Here is a 22,507-nt window from a genome sequence, read left to right as displayed (position 1 = left end):
CTCATCGTCTCACTGTTTTCCAAAGCTTGATTTTGTTTTGAAACTAAATTAGGATGTGTTTTTATTGTGTTTTAAAACTGAATTAAGATGTTGATATGGTCGTCTTGACCATAATGCATTGAGTTGCTGCCATCTTAGATAGCTGAACATGTGCCCAGTAAAGTGGCCAGTGAGTGACTGAATCTAAATGTTTATTATTATTAATTCTATTAATTTAACCCTAACCCTGACAGGTTTGATCCATGTTGCTACCATGCTGCATTTGAGTAAGGTATGGATCAGCATCTTTGTGATAATACGTATCATAGTCATAGTCATTTCTGGCTTTTTGGTGCCGTTTCTTTTCTTTATTTAACTACAACTTGTTTTCCTAAATTAGGGAGAATTTGTGTGGGTGGACCCTGGTGCTGGGGTGCCCATCGGAGCAGAGGTTCAGGTGACGAGCACAGGCCAGCTTGAACTGATAGATGATGAAGGAAAGGTATGAAAACTAAAACCTCACAGCAATGTGTTTCTCTTCAGGTTGAGAAAAAAATCAGCGTAAACCTCGTTTATAATGTCAACTCTTTTACAAACAGGAGCACAAGATCAAGAAGAATGCGGAGGGCAGCATCCGACCCATGCACCCGTCTTCTGTCAAGGGCGTGGATGACATGATCAGGCTGGGTGATCTCAACGAGGCAGGGCTGCTCAGGAACCTTCTGGTGCGGCACAAAGAAGGCAAAATCTACGTAGGTTTCACTTCTCTGCACTCACCGTGTCTGAACCAGCTGGTTTTATGACGTCCCATAACCTGCTGTGGAAACGCTTACTCGCCTGCGTCGACTCACGCTGAGAGTCTCTTTCTGTTTCAGACTTTGCCCTTTAGTTTATCACACTGCTGTTTGTCTCCATAGAGACCAATAAGCCTCTGTAGAAACAGAGCATCCTGTTGTTTCTGTGTCACTTCATCAAAAGCTCAACAGTGTGTGTGTGTGTGTTTTGGTTATGAACTGTGGGGCATTCTGTTATATATATATAAAAATAGCACTAGTGCTGAATGGTTGGGTGCAAAGATTCACTCGGACTGATGTTGGTCTGTCTGGTCGTTTGTGATTATATGGTCGACCACAGCCTTTAAAGCACTTGTTTATTATGATAAAACCCAATGGTTTGGCATGTCTGATGCTGCCTTGACCCAATTAGGCATCACTGGGGTCATTGTCTTAATGTTGTTGTTGTTGACACCATACTAACATTTTCATGCTCACAGAATCTTGTACTGCTACTTAAGTGAGAATTCTCATTGACATCATGCATTTCCTCTCCGATAACCCAAACACAACAATATGTTGTAATACGTTAAAAGGACAAAGGACAACTTTTGTGTTTAGTCACTGTTGTAATGACACTGCGGTATCATGACACCATTAAGGACGGGTATTGTGTAAAATAAGCACCCCTGCATGAAAAATCATAATATTTACGTATCCAGGAATCCAACTATTTTCACAGTAATGCTGAACTCTGGGTGAGTTAATAAGACTAGTTAGACGTCATCAATAATCCACTTTTACCATGGTGTTCTTGCTGCAGTGACAGCACATTCACCAAGTTACATAATGTTGTTTTGACCCTCAAGTGACCTTTTTAAAAAGAGTGAGAACCCACTAAGACAGAAGCTCATACACAAGGACTGTGCTCAAAATGTGCTACTTTGTCCGTTGTCTAATGAGCCTTTCTTTCTCTCTCTATTTAAAGACGTATACAGGCTCCATTCTGGTGGCAGTCAACCCTTACCAGCTGCTGCCCATCTACACCACTGAGCAAGTGCACATGTACACAGATCGACGGCTGGGGGAACTCCCGCCGCACGTCTTCGCCATCGCAGACAACTGCTTTTTCAACATGCACCGCAACAAAAAGAACCAGTGCTGTGTCATCAGGTCTGGTTTTTATATTTGTGTTTACTAGCACTTCAATAGGAGTAGTTTCAAGATCAAACCTGTTAAGGAATAATTTTAAGGAATTTTTGAAATTCAGGAAATGATCCATTTGCCCTGATGCACTTTGACAGTGAGCTGACTTTTTTCTTCCAAAAAAAAAAGTATCTGGGAATGACTTGAAATTTACCATCATAATAGTTGGCATCGCCCTGAACAAGGATCCGTTGAAAATATTTGCAAACCTCTAAAGGAATATTTTTAATGAATTTTTGAAATTCAGGAAATGATCCATTTGCCCTGATGCACTTTGACAGTGAACTGATTTTCTTCAAAATAAAACAAAAAGTATCTGGGAATGACTTGAAATTTACCATCATAATAGTCGGCATCGCCCTGAACAAGGATGCGTTGAAAATATTTGCAAACCTCTTAAGGAATAATTTTAATGAATTTTTGAAATTCAGGAAATTAGGAAATTATCCATTTGCCCTGATGCACTTGACAGTGACAGTGAGCTGGGTTATTTGGCTCGTCTTGTCATAAACATTATCTATTATCACATTTTGATTGACTGTACCAAAAGATACAGCTGAGATAGCTTGTGGTTTGGGTTAGAAGGCCTCTAATCTGTCTAGGGCAGGGGGGAATGTGAGAAGATGGTGATATGAATGCAAAATTTGTGTATGTTTGTAATTAATATACAATAATCCTCCTCGTCAGTGGAGAGTCAGGAGCAGGAAAAACTGAGAGCACAAAGTTGATGTTGCAGTTCCTGGCTACAGTGAGCGGGCAGCACTCTTGGATTGAGCAGCAGATTCTTGAAACAAACCCCATCATGGAAGGTATGAGAGGAACAACAACAGCATGAAGTCATCATTCACTGAGTCCTCCCTGACTGATCGTTCATTTTTTTTTTCCTTTTAGCTTTTGGTAATGCCAAAACCATTCGCAACGATAACTCCAGCCGCTTTGGGAAGTACATTGACGTCAACTTCACCAAGGGTGGAGCTATTGAGGGAGCTCGTATCGAGCAGTACCTGCTGGAGAAGTCCAGAGTTTGTCGTCAGGTGAGGAAACTGTTGAGCTGAGTATATTCAGGTGCAGCAGCCTGATCCGAGACATTTCTACCGGTAAAGTAACCAATCTTACTTTCATGTGCAGGCAGCTGAGGAAAGAAACTACCACATCTTTTACTACATGCTGATGGGCATGAATGCTGAGCAGAAAAAGATCCTTTCTCTTGGGAACGCTGCAGAGTACAACTACTTGACCATGGTACTGACATAATCTCAAAGTGCAAGGTTATTTTTGCCGATTTTGTCGCATATACAGTAATTCAACACTACATTCTTTCCTTTTAAACCACGTGATCCTGTCACCAGGGCAAATGCACCAGCTGTGAGGGACGTGACGACGTGAAGGAGTACGCTCACTTCCGCTCGGCTCTGAAGGTCCTCATGTTCTCAGACAACGACTCCTGGGAAATCACCAAACTGCTCGCTGCTATCCTTCACCTGGGCAATGTGGACTTCAAGGGTAACTGCAACACTGTGATGGTGAATATGTCTGTAGAGACCTGTGCGGTCAGTGTTTTGATCTGTGGTTGCTCCTGTTGGTCAGGTCTGGGTTTATCTGACCGAAATATACAGAATGACCAGGTTTTTCAAGCATATTCAAAGATGAAGGAGTATTAATCATTATTTTCCAGAGTCCAGACCTTCACTCTTTTGGTTCTTTTGGTGTTTCCTTACTTTTATGTATACAACAGTTGCACATTTTTGAGGTATAGAACATTTTCTTGTGTAATTACAGGCAGCTTAGTCAATAACCAAGAGGGCTGTGACATCATCACATCAACTCATTTTAACATGACCAGACAACTTTTGGAGGTACAGATATTTATATCTCTCAGTATCTCTTAAATAAGAGCAGAGATGACCTCGTCTGTTTGACTCTTTGCCTCAGGTGGATCTCAAAGTACTGCAGAACAGTCTGATCCAGCGTTCCCTTATGACCACCAGGGAGAGAGTGGCCAAACCTCTGACCATTGCTCAGGCTGTGGACGGCAGGGACGCCTTTGTCAAAGTTATGTAACGTTGAAAACTTGACTCGTGCATTTAGACCAAAAAACAAAAAAGGGAATGCAGCAAAACCTTTAATTTGAAAGACGACCACTGAGCTGCAGTCACCCCTAATTATGTGCAACTCGCGTTATTCACACAGTTTCTTTCTGTGAATTCAGGCTATTTATGGAAGACTCTTCATTTGGGTGGTGAACAAAATCAACACCGTCATTTACAAACCGCCTGAGGACTCAGATGAGGTGCGACAGTCCATAGGTTTGCTGGACATCTTTGGCTTTGAAAACTTCAACAAAAACAGGTCGGTGCTCACAGTGTTAATATATATATATTATGTATTATGTACTCTACCGTTCAAAAGTTTGGGGTCACTTAGAAATGTCCTTATTTTTTAAGGAAAAGCCATTTTTTTCCAATGAATATAACATTAAATGAATCAGAAATACACTCTATACATTGTTAATGTGGTAAACGACTATTCTAGCTGCAAACGTCTGGTTTTTAATGGAATATGTACATAGGTGTATAGAGGCCCATTTCCAGTGTTCTAATGGTACATTTTGTTTACTAAGGGCGTTAGAAGGCCATTGGATGATTAGAAAACCCTTGAAAACCCTTGTGAAATTATGTTAGCACAACTGAAAACAGTTTTCGTTTGAAGGGCAAAATTATTATTTGGAATAATTTTGTCAATGTCTTGACTATATTTTCTATTCCTTTTGCAACTCTTTTGATGAATAAAAGTGTGACTTTTAATGGGAAACATGGAAAAATTGTATAGGTGACCCCAAACTTTTGAACGGTAGTGTATATATGTAAATATAAGAGCTCTGTTGCTACTCGTTTTAGACACTGAGGACACATTTGACAATCGACTGATGTTTCTCTGTCGCAGCTTTGAGCAGCTGTGCATCAACTTTGCCAACGAGCAGCTGCAGCAGTTCTTTGTCAGGCATGTGTTCAAGCTGGAGCAGGACGAGTACGCACGTGAAGGCATTGTTTGGAAGCACATTGACTACCAGGACAACCAGTGCACCTTGAATGTGCTGGCCAGCAAACCCCTGAACATGCTGGCTCTTATTGACGAGGAAAGCAACTTCCCCCAGGTCTCTGTCCTCTTTGTGCCTTGTCACATTCTAACATGAGACAGAGCCAGTCTGGGTTTACAGTAAGTCTCACCTTCTTGTTTATTTTAGGGAACAGATACTACCATGGTCCTAAAAATGAACCAGGTCCATGGGAAAGGGAACGTCTATATTCCCCCCAAGAACGACTATGAGACACAGTTTGGGATCCAACATTTTGCTGGAGTGGTCTACTATGATTCGCAAGGTAAAAAAAGAAAAAAAAAGAAGCAACAAACCATTTCTGCACATCTACGCTTTTCTGAGTGTGTCTTTCTTGTTTTGAGGTTTTCTTGAGAAAAACCGTGATGCCCTCAGCTTAGACCTCATTCTTCTGGTGGAAACCTCGGAAAACAAACTCCTCAAGCAGGTTTTTCAAAAGGAGCTGTCCTCCAGTTCGAAGAAGAGCAGCGCCAACTCCAGGATGATCATCACCACACCCAAGAGCACCCTGCGCGTTAGTTCAGTGTCTGATGCCACTACATATAGTAAAACATGGTCTCATACTGTATAATCACATTCTGTGGTATTTGTGTCTTTCCAGCTAGCAGCTGATGGCAAGAAGCAAGTGCCTACTCTTTCTGGCCAGTTTCGCCAGTCTCTGGATTCCCTGATGAAAACACTGACTGCGTGTCAGCCATATTTCATACGCTGCATTAAACCCAATGACTTCAAGAAGCCCATGGTAAGGAAAAAGAAGCTGCTTTCACTCAACCAATACTACAGCCATGCCAGGAAAGGTGTAAGTGAAATTCTGTACTTTTTTGTCTCAGTTGTTCGACAGAGAGCTGTGTATCCGTCAGCTCCGATACTCTGGCATGATGGAGACCATCAAAATCCGGAAAGCTGGATATCCCGTCCGCTACACTTTCGACGAGTTTCTAAATCGCTACCGCGTTCTTTTGAAGACGTCCGTCTGTGATCCAAAAACCGTGAGTCGAAGGTTTATCACACGATTTACACGTTTTGTCCGACCTTCTTCTGTCGTGTGTGTTTGATGTTTTCTTTTCCATTATTAAAGGAAAGTAAAGTGAAATGCTGTGAAAGCATTTGTGAAACTGTGCTCACTGGAAAGGGCGACTGGAAGACTGGCAAGACAAAGATATTCCTGAAGGTGCTTCCTTTTTTTAGTTTTTTTATGTCCAACCTACGTAAGCGGGCATTTAAAACAGTTTTTTATGTTATAAGTCAGTGGTTCTCAAAAGTACCACATTATATTGACACCATTACACCATTATCACCAACTTTTCAAAGATTATTCACAGGAGGCAGATTTATTCCCTATAAGATAATTTGCATCATCCTCCTCTTCCTCACATATACTTCACACACTGGTATACTGAAATTAGATCAAGGCGGAGTGAGAGATATGGTGACTCTAATTATTATGATAACATTTTTTGTAATTTCTTTAATTTTCTATGTACTCTGGTCAACATTCCACAGCTTTACTCCGATCACATAACCTTGTATGCAGTAGAACCACCAGTACACCAGTACCACCAGAGGAAGCTTGTGGTACTGGTGGTACATGTACACAGAGAAATCATGGTTATAAGTAACTGAGTGCTTTGTAAACAAGACTCAATATGTATTATTAAAACTTAATATACAGTATACAACATGCTTTGATGGGCCTATTTGTGTATTGTAGTTATACAACAAATGTAATAAAATAGAATATACTCCTGTTTCCTCTCAGGACTTCCATGACACGATGCTTGAACTGGAGCGAATGAAAGAACTACAGGAAAAAGCTCTTCTGCTCCAGAAAGTCATGAGAGGCTTCAAATACAGGTCTGCTGACGATTCTTTAAAAATGTGTTCTTGTCGGTGCGATGTGCGACTACACGCTTGTGTTTTTTTTTGTATGATGTCTTTCACAGGAGAGCGTTCCTGAGGAAAAAGAAAGCTGCTCTGGTCATTCAAAAGCACTGGAGAGGACACAAAGGGAGGAAACAGTACAAAGTGGTGAGTCACCAATTTATGTCACTATTTATTAATGTGAAATTAACACAAATAAAAACACATTAAAATATGTTCTACATGTAGGTCCAGCTCGGCTTTACGAGGCTACAGGCGCAGGTTCGTTCTCGCCAACTCCACCTCCAATATAAGAAGAAGCGCGAGGCGGCCATTTTTCTCCAGGCCCAAACCAGAGGATACTTGGCGAGGAAGAAGTGGAAGCGAAAGAGAGACGCTGTGATCCTCCTGCAGGCTCACACCAGAGGCATGCTGGCAAGACAAGCTCTCAGGAAGAAGAAAAGAAATGTGAGTTCAATTGAAATCATTCTGCTTCACTGTTGGAAGAGAGAAGGTTTTGTATATTTGTAGCTTACCATTTGCCTGTAAATATGTAATTTTTACAAATGTATCATTCCTCTATTACATTTTTTGTCACACTATTTCTCTTTTAGCAAAACAATTCTCCCTGTTAGCCTTTTACCATTGGCTAACTGACAGTGTCCAGGTTAGTTGTAGCTAAAGACTTATGATTTTGTGAGAATATAGGTCTTAGCTACACTTTCTGGACCTAGAGACTATGTTCATTATTTATATACAATCAATATGAATACAGGCAGACTTACAGGTTCATTTACTTGGCCACTCTAAATGGCCATTAGGTGTGAATATTGGCACAAAGATAAACTGATGCTATACGTCTGTGATAGGATTGTTGCTGAGATCTGTTTCAAGGGTAATCCTAGGTGCATAAGTGTCTTATGTGTTTTTCCCAGCTTTTTTTACTCACTGCAAAAATTATTTAACCTGTGAAGACAATTAAGCTTGCTGATGTTATCATTATAATTCACCTCGAGGGAGATGGTGATTGTCCTGCCTTCTGCGTGCTCATGCCAGGTGCCACCCTTCGCCTAGATGTTCCAGATATTTTCTTTGTGTTGTCAGCAGATGATGATCTGGACAATTTCCTGCTGTGTTTGTCGTATGTGACCACCGCTCTCAGAATGTCCAATCCCAATTTTCCAAAGTTTTTTCCAGAGATTTTCTGAAAAAGGATGTCGTTGACCTTGAGATAGGCTGGGGGCCTTTCCAAGTAATACCGCCCACTCACCCCAGTGTCAGCAAGGATATAATTAGCCCTTGTTGCTAATTTAATATGAAATGATATGTTTTCTGTACGATTTCTTACATTTGTGTTCTTTCTTTCAGATGTACCTCTCTGCTAAACAGAGAGCAGAAGAGCAGCGCACTCTGTTGGAGAGACAGAGACACTTGGAGGAGGTGCTGAGGCAGAAGAAAGAGAAGGAGGCCAAGGCTGAATCAGACACCATCACAGAGCAAGAGATGGTGGACAACATTTTTGGCTTCCTTCCTGCTATCATTGGAGGACAAGAGGGGCCAGCACCTGTGGGCTTTGAGGTCTGAGAACAAAAGGTTCAACTCATATATTTGGGTTTTTAATGCATGGACAGTCAATCACTAGATGTTTTATTGTTGTATTTTAGGATTTTGATGGGAAAAGGATGGTCACAGAGGAGATAGACCTTGACGACCTTCCCATGGAGGAAGATCATCCAAAAGAAGACTACGATGACCTGGATGAGTACCCCTTCTCCAAATTTGCCTCCATGTACTTCCAGGGAGCAGCCAACCACACCCACATCCGCCAGAGGATTCATCAGCCCTTGCTCTACCATGAAGATGAAGGAGATGTTCTGGTGCTTTTTCCTCAAGCCACCGCAGTTCAATCATGTCATTGGATTTAGTCTTGCCGTTTGTTTAAATAACAGAGGAGTTTTTGGCTTGGTTTCTCCAGGCTTCCTTGTCGGTGTGGTGGGTCATTCTGAGGTTCATGGGAGACCTTCCTGAGCCGAAGAAGCAGGTCCAGGCTCAGAGAACATCCACAGAGGAGCGCACTGTGCCACAGGACCTGATGTCCAGAGAGAACAGGCGTCTCAACTACGTAGTGGGCCAGCAGCAGGTAAATGTCCTCACAAATAACATAATGCCTTTTGCATATTGATTTATGAGATGATAGATAAAAATGGTGTTTCTGTCTATTTTAGAGGGTTCCAAGGAATAAAAAATCTAATGTCAGGAGACCCTCGATCACCAAGGTGAGGTGGAAGCCTAAAAGAAATTTCTTGTCAGTGTTCCCGTATCAGTTTTTAAATTACTAATGATAATTTCACTTGTTTTATTCATTATTCTTATTCTTATTATTGTTCTCTCAGTCAGATAACCTCACTGAGGTGTCCAAGCCTCCTACAGTGCAGACTGTGATGGAGGATGCTGATATCATGACTGGAGAAGGACCCACTCTGGACCGACCACTGACCTCACTGGAGAAACTCCACATTATTTGTGCATATGGTATTTTCAGACGTGACCTCAGGTTAGAGAAAGCTTCACTTGAAAAACATACATTCTCACCACAAGCCACTTTATCAGAATAGAATAGAAAGCCTTTATTGTCAATGAAATGAGTTGTGGTTCCACTGAAAACTAGTGCAATAAAACATGATTCCAGCACATAAAATGTACAACAATAGATAAAGATAATATTTAGGCTCACAGCACACATAGTTTCAGGAGTGAACTTCTGCTCCTGTATGCCATCTGCTTCAAATTTTGACATGTGCGAACCAGTCATTTTCCTCGGCTCTCTTGTATCAACAAGGTATTTTCACCCAGAGAATTGCGTTTCACTGAATATTTTATCTTTTTCAGACCATTCTTTGTAAAGCATATAGGTGGTTGTGCATAAAAATCCCAGTAGATCAGCACTTTCTGAAATACTAAGACCAGACTTGTCACTGAAATCACCTCTCTTCACCCTTCTGATACTAAGTTGCTGCCATGTGACAGGCTGATCAGATATTTGTGTTTATGAGTGTTGTGGAAATTCTCTTCTGCTGCTGGTGAAGAATGAAATAGAGACTTCTGCCGGCCGACAAGGTTTTATTTTCTTTGCAAAGAAAAGGTCAGTCCACACACTAGTAGTCGAAGCTGAAGAAAGACCCAGAGCATGGTGAGACCTTAACATTTATACCTGAGGAACACCCCTTTCTGATCCCTTTGTCTGTTGAAGGGGTCTGCCCCTCCAGGCCGTGCTTTCACACCCCTTTGTCTACTGCAGGTATCGGGGTCAACTCCCCACAGAGGTATCCTGCGGATGTTGTAGTTAGGTGCAAGTTGAGTCTAGACATCCTAATTTGAATACACAAAAGGACCAATATACCAATATTTTAAAATTTATTTTTTTTAAAGTTTTTTTAATCTCTTCAGGGATGAGATTTACTGTCAGATCTGTAAACAGCTTCAGGATAACAACAATCGCAACAGCTACTTCCGTGGTTGGATCCTTTTGTCCTTGTGTCTGGGCATTTTCCCTCCAAGTGAACGCTTTATTAGGGTAAGTCCGTCAGTTGTGTTAACTTCTTCACTCTCGGGAACAGTGTTGCCGCGTCATGCTGTGATGTTTTGCTTTCTCTTTCTCTTTATGTCTTGTCTTGGCAGTACTTGCAAAGTTTCATCCGCTCCGCTCCAGGGGGCTACGTCTCGTACTGTGCTGAAAGGCTACGTCGGACAGTAATGAATGGAGTGCGAGGAGAGCCTCCAGCCTGGCTGGAGCTGCAGGTACTGAGGCTCACACACACACACTGTTCTGGCAATTATTTAAAGGATCAATTCACCCAAATAAAGGAAAGTCATATTTCTTCACTTGGTATGGAGCCAGAGAAATTGTGTGACCATGGTCATTTCTCTGTCTGTACGGTGACAGGCAACCAAGACAAAGAGGCCCATGACTGTGTCTGTGACGCTGATGGATGGGCGTTCTATTAACATGCCTGTTGACTCAGCATCTACCTCCAAAGAGATCTGCCAGGTCCTTTCTAACAAAGTCAAAGTCAACGACACCTTTGGCTTTTCTCTCTATGTGGCTCTTTATAATAAGGTAAACACTTTCATCATCACATCATACTATGTATACTGTAAGCACAAGTATGTATACTTTTCTGCAGTATCATTATGGTATGACAGATTTCTCTCTGTACTAGGCATAGGAAAATGTGAAAAATGTGCAATTATTGTGACCAAAGAAAAATGCAATTTACAGTAATATTATATGTAATATGTTTATTAACTTCATTAAAACATAGACTGATGCCTCATTAATTGGAACAGTTGGAACAAGGGTCTTTCTGCATGGAGTTTGCATGTTCTCCCTGTGTGTGTGGGTTTTCTCCAGGTTCTCCGGCTTCCTCCCACAGTCCAAATACATGCGGATTTGGGGATTAGGTGAATTGGTCACTCTAAATTTGTGACCGTATGTGTGACAATGAATGGTTGTTTGTCTCTATATATGGCCCTGCGAATTGTCCAGGGGTGTACCCCGCCTATCGCCCTATTTCAGCTGAGATAGGCCCAGCACCACCCGGGATCCTCCGGTGGATAAATCAGTAGATGATGGATGGATGAATTTGACAGCAGTAAAAACATTATCATCTCATGGGTGCACTGTATGGCTTACTTGGTAGAACTAGAACCCCATGGGTCAAGGTCTTCTGTGATGACCTAGGTTTGAGCTTGGGATTTTAGTCATTTGCTGAATGTCTACCCCCCCCCCCTTTCATGCTTCACTGTCCCATCCAATGAATGTTTAAGACCTCCCAAAGAGTATAAACTCATCCAAATCTCTGATTTAAACTTTATCGGAAAACTTTGTATTCTTCAGATATTGTACAGATATTTTAATATATAGTAATCAATGTCGGTATGTCGTGATATTCCCTTGGATGCATGTATCATATTACAGTATGATTCCCACACTCAATAGGTGGTATACTGTATCTGGATATCAGATATAGCGTTTTTTTTTTTACCTGTCTTGAAGGTTTGGGCTCTGGGCAGTGGTCAGCAGCACTTGATGGATGCCATCTCCCAGTGTGAGCAGGAGGTGAAGAGGAGAGGAGGGCAGGAGCAGCACGCTCCCTGGCGCCTCTACTTCCGTAAGGAGATCTTCACGCCCTGGCATGACTGTAAAGAGGACAAGATCAGCACTGACCTCATCTACAAACAGATCATCCGTGGTCTTAAGTTTGGAGAGTACCAGACTGAAAGGGTGGGATCATGCTGATGGCTAAATTAAACAAAAAAAAGATCCTTCGACATGACTGCCATGGACTACCATAGACTCTAACAAGACTCATTGTTTTGTTTTCACATCACACAGGAGGATGATTTAGTTCACCTTACTGCAAAACATCTGTATATCCAGCACGGTTCAGACAGCAGTCCAGAAAATGTGAGGGAAGCTGTTCAGGACTGCATCAAGAGCTCTTTGCTTGAGGCAAAGTCAGAGGCCAAGTGGATGCAGTTGGTCAGCACTGCTCACACTCAGGTCAGTCAAGGTGGTGCTTATCAGACAGTTTGAAGAGAAACAACACACATACACTCATCAACAATGTCTATTTGTTCTGTCTATAAGGGCACGTTTCTGAGCTCAAGGCAAAAGGAGGATTCAGTGAAGGCGGAGATGGTCGACTACTCCAAGAAGAAGTGGCCCATGTTCTTCTCCAGGTTCTTTGAAGTCATCAAAGTGTCAGGTAGAGCATTAGATAATGTCACCTTCACTGAGTCTCACCCTGTCCTATGACTACCACAGCAGTGTGACTGCATTTATTCAATATTATGTTACCATTTAATCAATCGGACAATTATTAATTATATTTTGACATGTTTGTTCTTAGGGCGCTTTCACACCACTAGTTCGATTATTTGATCCGCACCAGGCAATACAATTGTTATTATGTAACATATGACTCCAGTGTGGTCCGCTTTCACACCAGCAAACGAACCAAAATTGGCCCGATTGATGTTTCATCAATGTGTTTATATCTTCCGGTAGAAAAGCGCCAATTTTGACTCACTATGGAGCAACACGTTCGCACATTGCTAGTTTGCTCTGATCTTCGTTTATTACATTCTCTGTATTGGCCATTTTTGGCAAAATATCCAATTTGAGAATGAGTCGCGGCTGCATCTGGAGAACAAACTGCTGATGCACTGGAGTCGGCGAAGACGTATATCGCGTCATTTCAGGCAGAGGAGACGCGCTATTTTCATGAATGTGGTCGTGCTAACTATGAGACGCTCCAAAGACCTACAAGGTAGGCTATGTCCATGGCATTTACTGCAGAATATGGTTTGGACCCGAGTTTGCGTTCTCACCAGAGGGACCACACCAGAGTCTGACATTTGGTGCGGAGTCCAGCGGACCGAGACCACCTCTTTTTGGCGGTCTTGGTCCGCTTGATTAGGTGCGGACCCGAGTGCGATTGATGCTTTCACACCAACGAAAACGAAACGAACTAGAGTTTTTGGTTCGAATGGATGGTTTGGTGCGCACCAACTGCTGTTGGTGTGAAAGCGCCCTTAGAAACAATGATAAATTCTTTCAAATATTTTTTCAGTCAAAACTTTATTGACAAAGTTAAGTTGTGGGTTTCTCTGTTTCGTGTATTTTGTCATTTTATTACATTACATTATTTTTTATTTAAATTGGGGAGATAAATACTGCAAAATTAATACTGGAGAGAAGAGGAATGAAGGTTAGTAGAATCTTTGCTGGAGTATGAGCCTGAATTCACTCATTCAAAAATGTGTAATTAGCAAAAGTAGAAGTGTACTGGAGTGAAAAGTACAAATATGTGCTCATATGTTTGTAGTGGAGTAAAAGTTAAACAGTATATTAAGCTGAATATCCCTCACCCTTCTCTTCCGAGTGTGTTTTTCACATTGCGGACTATTGTGGTCCGAAATGTCAGTCTCAATATGTAAATATAAAAGTCTCATTTAATCAGATGATTGTATTGTACTGCTTCAAAAATCATGCAGCATCACACAATGAAATCATTTTACCAAAACTTTACACACTGGACTTTTAACTGAAGTACAGACACATTATAGTTTAACTTGTAACACCAGAGGCACTATTCTTTGGTCTCTTTGCTCGTTTGTTCCATCTTCGAGAACTCTAAATCTCAAAGACGCCTTGAGGGAATTTCTTCAAATTTGGTTCAAATATTAAGTTAGACTCGGAGATGAACTGAAGAGATTTTGGAGGTTGAAGGTCACTGTGCCCTCTGGCACTGCTCTTCACTTCACACTCAAGTATATAGCTTGGGGAAGCAAAAGGTCAAAGTTACAGTGACCTCATAAAACATGCTCTTGTCTTCTTAAACATTAAATGTTATATTAGTGTGGGGGGAAATATGCAGATTTAAACTGCATTGGTCAGTGGCAATAATTCTTTCAGAACATAAAACTTATATTTCTCCATTTTCCTAAAGAACATAGAGACAAACGTGTTTATACATATGTCAGACTGGAATAAACAAGGCTTTCTAGATATGGATTTCTAGATATGCCAAACCAGCGGTGTTAAAACTCCAGCTAGGTAGTTGTTTATGAATAAATAAAGATCTGGACCAGGAACAGCACTTGCTCTCTGGAACCAATCTGCAAAACTCATAAACTAATAATGAAAGCACAATGGTCTGAGTCACAGGGGAGATTACATTTACTGTAAAAACTCATTTATTTTCTTATTAAAAACACATATATACGGTGAAAGGCTCAGGAAATAGCCTACTGCCTATAAATCAAACAGTTAATAGAGTTTCTTAGTAAAATCCCACATGTAATGCTTTTATTTTGAAATGAATGTCAATAATGTTTAATGGCAAAATAATAATTGAACAGAAATTAGGGAGCTGTTTGGTGAAGTTCTCCTTCTTTTGTGTGGCTTTTGCATTGCTGTAAATTGTACATATTTTAGTTTTAGACCATTTGTAATGTAATGTTTGACATTTTATTCAGTGGTGTTCCTTTCTTGTGTATGAATGATTGGTGCTCAACTGTGTGTAACTATATGAGATAGTAGTATGTAGATGAGTCATGATTTGTTGATCTTGTTTTTTATGAATGTACATGTGTAGGTCCTCCACTGCCAAAGAACAAGTTCATTGTAGCTGTAAACTGGACTGGAATCACATTCCTGGATGAGAGAGAGAAGAGGCTGCTGGAGCTGTCTTTCCCTGAAGTTACAGGAGTCAACTTTGTAAGGTAGAGACACTTAAAATCACAGAGAAATATAAAAACAAAAACATATTGACGTATAAGCAGTAATATACTCCAATAGTAGGAGGTTTGTCCTGTTTGTTAATGGCTGTGATACAATTTTGCATGAGCTTGGAGTTGTGTTGTTGTCACGATCACCCTTGAAAAGACAAGTTGATCCACATTTTAATCTTTACAGTATGTATTTCTTTTTCTGTATCTGCTGACTCAGGGATAGTAAAGCATCAGGCCAGGCGGTTTGTCTGCTGACACTGAAAGGAGACTTCACGCTGAGTGGATCTGTAGCCGAGGACATGTCGGAGCTGGTCACCATGTTCCTCAGTGGACTGACGGAGCGATCGCAGTACGCTGTGTCCCTGAGGGACGTCAACAGACAAGGTCAGGTGGCCACATATAAATGAAGATTGTGAAATGTCTTCTGATGTGTCTCTACTGTTTATCTGTTGTTTATGTACCACTGGAGAAATAGTGCATTGACAGTAGTACACAGTAAAGTTGACGATTAATTTAGTAATAGATAAATTGAGTAATTGTTTCAGTCCTAAAGCAAGCCAATATTTTGCAATCTTTTCCCACAAAATAGTCTATTTTAAGAAAAGCTCTTGTAGTAAAAGATAAAAATGTTAAATGCATATACAAAATATAGTTTTCTTTGTCTAGTGACTGGGACTGGGAGTCAAATGGCTCAAAATCTGCTGCCAACTAGTAGTCGGAGACTTAAATACAACACAAATTCACTCTCATGGAAATTTACAATACAGTGCTTTAAAAAATTCTATTTTGATATGATGTATGATTTGTTAACTGGGTGCTTCCTCATATTCCTCTACAGATGACCCCACATTCCTCAGCTTCAAGAAAGGAGAGCTTATTTTACTGGTCAAAGACGATGAGTTTCCTCAGCAGCGTGGCTGGATAACGGGCCAAACTGAGAGCAGGGAAAGAAAAGGAGCCGTGCCCACCGAGGCCATCTTAATCCTGCCCACGCTCAGCAAACCCTCCTCTGAGGTCATGGTAAGCAGATGTCACTGATCAGGTGACTTCTGTGTCTTCCTTGGCTCTGTAGATTCACGTACACGCTCCATCTTTACTTCATTTCAGAAACTCCTGAACCTGTCTCCGAACCAGAGGAAGAACATCATACAGGAACATATGAAAGAAACAGGGACGATGGAGAGAATGGCTCCTGCCACGCTCAAGGAATTTTCTCTTGAGTATTTCAGGTAACTGGAAATAACCCTCCACTGTACTATAAAGTTGCAAGAGACTGTACAGTTGCTTCTGATTGAATGACCTTTGGAAAACTAAATGGCAAATGAAGCTAAGCTGTTTTGACTTTCTTCTGCAGGCAGCCCACAAAGGATGTCAACCGTCAGGTGATGTCCAGGAATGCAGCTCCTGAGAGGCTATGGGTGAACTCCAGAGAGCCAATCAGGCAGGCCCTCCTCAAGAAGATTGTGGCCAACCCAGAGCTGAGCCACAGAGCATGTCTGGCGTTTACTGATATCCTCTTTTACATGGCAGAATTAGACATAACCAAACCTTTTTTTTTAACAAATGTAAAACATTTATTTTTTATTTTTAGCTATTTAAAGGGTTTAGTTTCCCACTCATCAAAGTAACGTGGCGAAATTATGCTAGAAGTCTGAGCAAGTACAGTCTTCTTCTTTCCGGCTTCTTGCCACAGCAGATTATCAGCCTCCATCTTGTCCTCTCCTCTGTGTCCTCTTCTGTTACACCAGCTGTCCTCGTGTCCTCCTTCACAACATCCTTGAACCTTTTTCTTCATGCCCAGCAGCTTCATCTTCAACATCCTTTGTCCAATGTATTCACTAGTCCTCCTCTCCATATGCCCAAACCATCTCAATCTTGTCTTTCTTAATTTATTTCCAAACGCTGTCCCTTGAATATGCTCATTTCTACTCCCGTCCATCATGGTCACTCCCAACATAAATCTCAGCATCTTCAGTTCTGTGCCACTCTCTCCGAATCATACATCATAGTTGGTCTCCACCATCATGTAGAGCAGGGGTCACCAACCTTTTTGAGATGAGAGCTACCTGAAGGCTAAAGAATAATATGGAGGGCTACCACGTTAACATTTTATTTTTTTTGTTTACCATTTAAATGATTAATATTGTGCATTCAACTGCATACACATTCATTCCAGTGCTTACTCCTAACGATTATCAGTTTTTATAAACAATATCAAAGATATTTTACTGAGCCATCATACGGATACATGCAGGTGAGGTGAAGTGAAGTGGGCACCGTATTGGCTGCCTGCGGGCTACCAGGTGCCCGCGGGTACCACGTTGGTGACCCCTGATGTAGAGCTTCCTTTTCACTTATACTGCTCTCCTTCTGTCACACATCAGCCCTGACACTTATCTCCACCCACTCCACCCTGTCTGCACTCTCTTCTTCACCTCTCTTAGAAGAGAGTGTTGACTAAAGTCTTAACCTGTCCTTAGAGACAACCAGACACTTGTTATTCATGTTCTGAGGCATCTCTTTGGCCTCGCAAAGAATCTACTCTGAAGCCACTAAACTGTTTGTTCCTCCTTAACGATCGTGTACCGATCCTGAAGTATATGGGCGATTATCCCACCAGGCAGATGGTCAGTCAGCTCGAGCTCACCGACCAGATCTTCGGCCCTGCCACACAAAGCGAGGCGCTCCAGGACGAAATCTACTGTCAGATTATGAAGCAGATGACCAACAATAACAACCGGTATGCGTCTAATTCTTTTCACATTCACGCCTCTTTATGGTAGAATAGGATTTATATAATGCCATTTACTTTGAGATAAATTTGTTAAAGGTGTCTACTGAGTCTCTTAAGGGTGTTGATGAATTAAATTAAATCTTTGTTGTCGCCCAGGAAAGATTTCAAGCTAAAAAAAAAACTATTCCTGATCTGTGAGTGTAAGCAATTAAACGGTTATTTTCTACCATATGAAGTGCAAACAGAAGGTCACGAATCCTCATAATCGCCTTCTTGTGTTGTCGTGTCGTCCAGGTTCAGCCTGGAGCAGGGCTGGCAGCTTCTGTGGCTCTGCTGTGGCCTGTTTCCTCCCAGCCAGGCTCTTCGGAGACACGCTCAGCGCTTTCTGGAGTCACGGCGCAGAGAGCCAATGGCCTCCGTCTGTCTGCAGCGGCTGCAGACTTCTCTGAGGTTAGAGCAACATACACATACCTTACACACCAGGCAACATCACTTTGTGGGTTTTTCTTTATTTTTTTGGACCATTTACAAGAAAAACACAAGAATATGATTGGATCAGCTAGTACCTGTGTGTGAGCAAAGGAAAGCTTTGGATGAAGTGAAGAAAAATAAGTGACTGTGCAGTTTGTTGTTGTCGTGATGCAGGATGGAGCCAAGGAAGCTGCCGCCGCTGCAGGTGGAGGTAGAAGCCATCCAACAGAACCGCACCCAGATTTTCCATAAAATCTTCTTTCCCAATGACATGGAAGAGGTAAGAGAGTGTGAACGTGAATGATGACGCTAATACTTTAAAGCTGCAGTGCGTAACTTTTGGTGATTTTTTTTTTTCTGCTGCCTCTGTCTGGTCTTTGTGATCAGAAATGTAACATCGTTCCTGTGCTGCCTCTGTGCTGCAACACTATCACACCTGACTGACAGAGCATTTGTTTGTAAACATCTGCATCACAGGAGGGGGGCGGAGTCAAGAAGTGCCTATCCTCTCAAACTGATGAATGATTGAGCACTTTCGTGGGTGCTTCTGTGTTTTCATTCATACTCTAACCTGTTTGCAGTCGTTGCTCTCTACTAGCTTAATGTTTCCTTTGCCTCCCTCTGTCTTGACATCAAACTAATCACTTCCTGTGTGCAGAAAGTGGATGTCACCAAGCAACACAAAATCCAAACACCACTTCACTGTAAAACTCTTGAGTCTAGACCTAATCATCACTGTTTGAGCTCATTTGACAGTGGTTTGAGTTACTCACTGCAGCTTTTCAAAATGCTACTTTTGTTAGCTTCCGTCACCTGATGCTCGTGTCCTTTGTCTCGTCTCAGATATTTGAGGTTGGGACCAACACCAGGGTCAAGGATCTTATTCAGAACATCACCAAAAAGCTCAATCTGGCGTCGGCAGACGGCTTCAGCATTTTTGTCAAAACACACGACAAGGTTCATTTGATGTTTTTTTTAACCTTGAATGCCATATTTCGTTTGCCGTATTTGACTTCCCGCCTCAGTGCTTTGACAGGAATGTCTTTATTTCAGGTTCTCAGTTTGAACGAAACCGACTACTTCTTTGATAGTCTGAGACAAATCACAGACTGGTCCAAACGAGCCAAGAGGAGCAAAGACGGTAATAAAACGTCCTCTGGTGACGGTGACACTCAGACATTTAATAATCTTCTCTTGTGTTAACACGGTGTGTGTGTGTGTGTGTGTGTGTGTGTTGTGCAGGTGCGCCACTGACCGTGTCCTACATTGTGTTCTTCATGAGGAAGTTGTGGTTCAACGTGGTCCCAGGCAGGGACTGTCAGGCTGATCTTATCTTCCATTTCCCACAGGTGCATTTGAATGGTGTCGCTTAGTGACCGTCGCATTTTCCAGACTGATTTGTTTTTTTCCTCATGATATGAAAACCAAATCCTTCAGTGAATAAATATCTGAGGTGTAGCATGTGAATATAGTGTAATGATTATTTTACTCTTACTGAACAACTTGATCTATTAATATGCCATTGGGGGTTAGGGTTAGGGTTCAATTATTGGCATAAATTAAATACATGATCCATAAGAAGTCTGTAGTAGTCACTGTTAAATAAAAAAATGTTTTTTTATAGCTTTAGCATAAGCCATTGTCATGTAATCAAGGCAAGGTCCTTGCTTTACGGTGGCTGCCATTTTGCATTGCCATTTTTCCCACAGCAGCCCAAACAGACAAACTGGTCGGAGTGTGCACTTTGATGTGGAAGCTTGCTGTATAAATAAAGAACAAACTTTTATCTGGTGACAACTCTTACACACTGGACCTTTAAATTCTGCAAATAAAGCATCTTCATAAAATATGTCTCTGTCCTCCAGGAGCTGCCCAAGTACCTGAGAGGCTATCATGTCTGCACCAAAGAAGAAATGGTCAATATCGCAGGTTTGCTCTTCAAAATAAAGGTCAGCGATGACAAGAGCCAGTTTGTCATGATTCCCAAGATGCTGAAGGAGCTGGTGCCCATCGACCAACTCAAGGCCATGTCTGAAAACGAGTGGAAAAGGGTAGGATGGACTTTCATTTCTTTTTAGGTTTAGCTAGTTTCTGATAGTGGAATGGGTTAATAATAATAATAGGGGCGGGAATCACAGGGTGCACGATAGGATATGATATACAATGCTTACCAGTTGACAATGGATGGAGTTTTTTACGGATGTGTCGTAAAAATAAGTACTCTGAAACTATAGGGGAAGCTCTGTAGAGAATAAGTGACCAGACTTTCCGCTTTAAAGCATTAAATTGTTTTTATAGTCGAGAGATCCTGTGAAAATACCAATGTGAACACTGCAGTACTTTCTTATCTTGCCCGAGGCTCTGAGCCCCTTTGCTCTGACTGAAGACATCAATCTTCAGTTGTCACCAGATCTTGAACCAAAGTGCTTGTTGGAAATGGTCGTAAAGGCTCAGAAAACTCAGCTCAACCCACACATTTTAAATGTCACAACTGTTTTCTCTCGACTCTCTAATACCATTATGACAGCGTTTCTGTTCGATTTTATATTTTTATAGAGGAACACTGAATAGCAGTAGAATGGAGCTATAAAGTTCCCACATGAACAATATCACCATTATACCAGTATACCAGTCCTGCACTGAGAAAATGGCCCGGAGGTCTGTGTGTGGGCATCGGTTAATCGTTAACCGCAAACACGAACAGCGCAGCAAACACTTTTAAGAAACAACAGTGTTTTATCACTGGTTTGTATTTACATTTCTTTTTAATTCCAGAGTGTTGTCGCTCATTATAACAAACATGCTGCAATGACCGTTGACGAAGCAAAAGTGGCTTTTCTCAAAGCGGTTTTCCGTTGGCCGACGTTTGGCTGTGCGTTCTTTGAGGTCAAGGTAAGAGGCACAGTTTTTTGAGTCCAGTCTACTGTATCTTGATTAGGAATCAGATGAATGCAAAGAATGTTACTTTATGAACTTTACTTTTAGTTTTATTTGTTTATTTTAAATCTAAAGAAGTGCAATAATCACTGTGTCTACCTCAGAAATGCTAATGTAACATTAAGCATTTGCACTTTGAGTTCAAGTTGCCTTCTCTTTTTCTTACAGGCTGTGTTTTAGTTTTGTAGATAACTAAACCTGCAGTATTAACAATTCAACAACACAGTGTAAAATGATACGGACAGAAATATTTCTCCCGGTCTCTTAGCAGCTTTATTTATTTAATTAATTAAATACATACATAAATAAAATAAACCAATTTATTTATGTATTTAATTAATGAAATAAATCTATGTATTTATTTATTCATTTATTTATGTATGAGATTAATTAATTCATTCATTCATTCATTCATTCATTAAATAAATAAATAAATTGATTTATTTTATTCACATTAATATCCAGGTGCATCAGCTTTATTTTTAAAAGTGTGACACCGACCGACTATAAAGCCATTTGTTTTTCCTGGTTTTATCGTGCATATCGTTCTTTCTTTCTATCCTTCTCCAGCAAACGTCTGAACCGAATTTCCCAGATATCGTTCGAATCGCCATCAGCAAGCAAGGACTTACAATCTTCCACCCAAAAACCAAGGTTTAAAAACATTCAACATCAACCACAAACAAACACCATTATATTCATTAACCTTCTCACTTCTTACCATGAACAATTATTTACCCTTATTAAAGGACGTTCTGGCAAATCACCCGTTCAACCGCGTGGCAAACTGGTGCAGTGGAAGCACCTACTTCCACATGACTGTCGGCAATTTGTTGAAGGGAAACAAGTTTCTGTGTGAAACGTCACTGGTAAGATCACCATCACAGAGTCATTTTTACATTTAAGTAAAGACGCGCGGTTGTCTTTACACCCGTGTCTTATCTTCAAAGGGTTACAAGATGGACGATCTTATAACCTCCTATGTCAACATGTACCTCAGAGAGAGGACGGGAGGACAAACCAGGAACCAGCGCTTCAACATTTGAGCCTCGCAGTCTCTGAGTGTGATGCAACTCTGCGTCCGCAGATGAAAACAAAGCAGTCTCGACATTTTTTCAGCTTTTCCATTTGTAG

General features: G+C 41.2%; 1 protein-coding gene across 1 annotated transcript; it reads left to right on the top strand.

Annotated features, from left to right (window-relative positions):
* Nucleotides 1-253: 253 nt before the first annotated feature.
* On the top strand, nucleotides 254-22,419 carry myo7ba (myosin VIIBa; the record flags this gene model as incomplete). The annotated part of the gene is made up of 46 exons (XM_083888249.1): nucleotides 254-271; nucleotides 380-481; nucleotides 579-731; nucleotides 1,741-1,925; nucleotides 2,646-2,767; nucleotides 2,850-2,992; nucleotides 3,087-3,200; nucleotides 3,308-3,461; nucleotides 3,738-3,814; nucleotides 3,891-4,010; nucleotides 4,168-4,307; nucleotides 4,902-5,112; nucleotides 5,203-5,338; nucleotides 5,418-5,587; nucleotides 5,675-5,815; nucleotides 5,904-6,062; nucleotides 6,152-6,244; nucleotides 6,833-6,927; nucleotides 7,017-7,101; nucleotides 7,183-7,401; nucleotides 8,302-8,511; nucleotides 8,598-8,810; nucleotides 8,909-9,058; nucleotides 9,327-9,487; nucleotides 10,381-10,507; nucleotides 10,612-10,731; nucleotides 10,877-11,050; nucleotides 11,990-12,217; nucleotides 12,329-12,496; nucleotides 12,584-12,701; nucleotides 15,096-15,222; nucleotides 15,449-15,615; nucleotides 16,070-16,251; nucleotides 16,339-16,460; nucleotides 16,586-16,757; nucleotides 17,829-17,971; nucleotides 18,260-18,415; nucleotides 18,611-18,716; nucleotides 19,280-19,393; nucleotides 19,490-19,577; nucleotides 19,679-19,785; nucleotides 20,302-20,487; nucleotides 21,212-21,328; nucleotides 21,944-22,027; nucleotides 22,123-22,242; nucleotides 22,324-22,419. 46 exons carry the CDS (start codon nucleotides 254-256, stop codon nucleotides 22,417-22,419), a joined length of 6,393 nt encoding a protein of 2,130 aa, XP_083744375.1.
* Between the last annotated feature and the right edge of the window lie 88 nt (nucleotides 22,420-22,507).

The sequence above is a fragment of the Microchirus variegatus genome (genome assembly GCF_963457635.1).
Source record: "Microchirus variegatus genome assembly, chromosome: 4".
Classification (NCBI taxonomy): Eukaryota; Metazoa; Chordata; class Actinopteri; order Pleuronectiformes; family Soleidae; genus Microchirus; species Microchirus variegatus.
The sequence above is the reverse complement of the archived record's forward strand: the minus strand, read 5'-3'. Positions and strand labels throughout refer to the sequence as shown.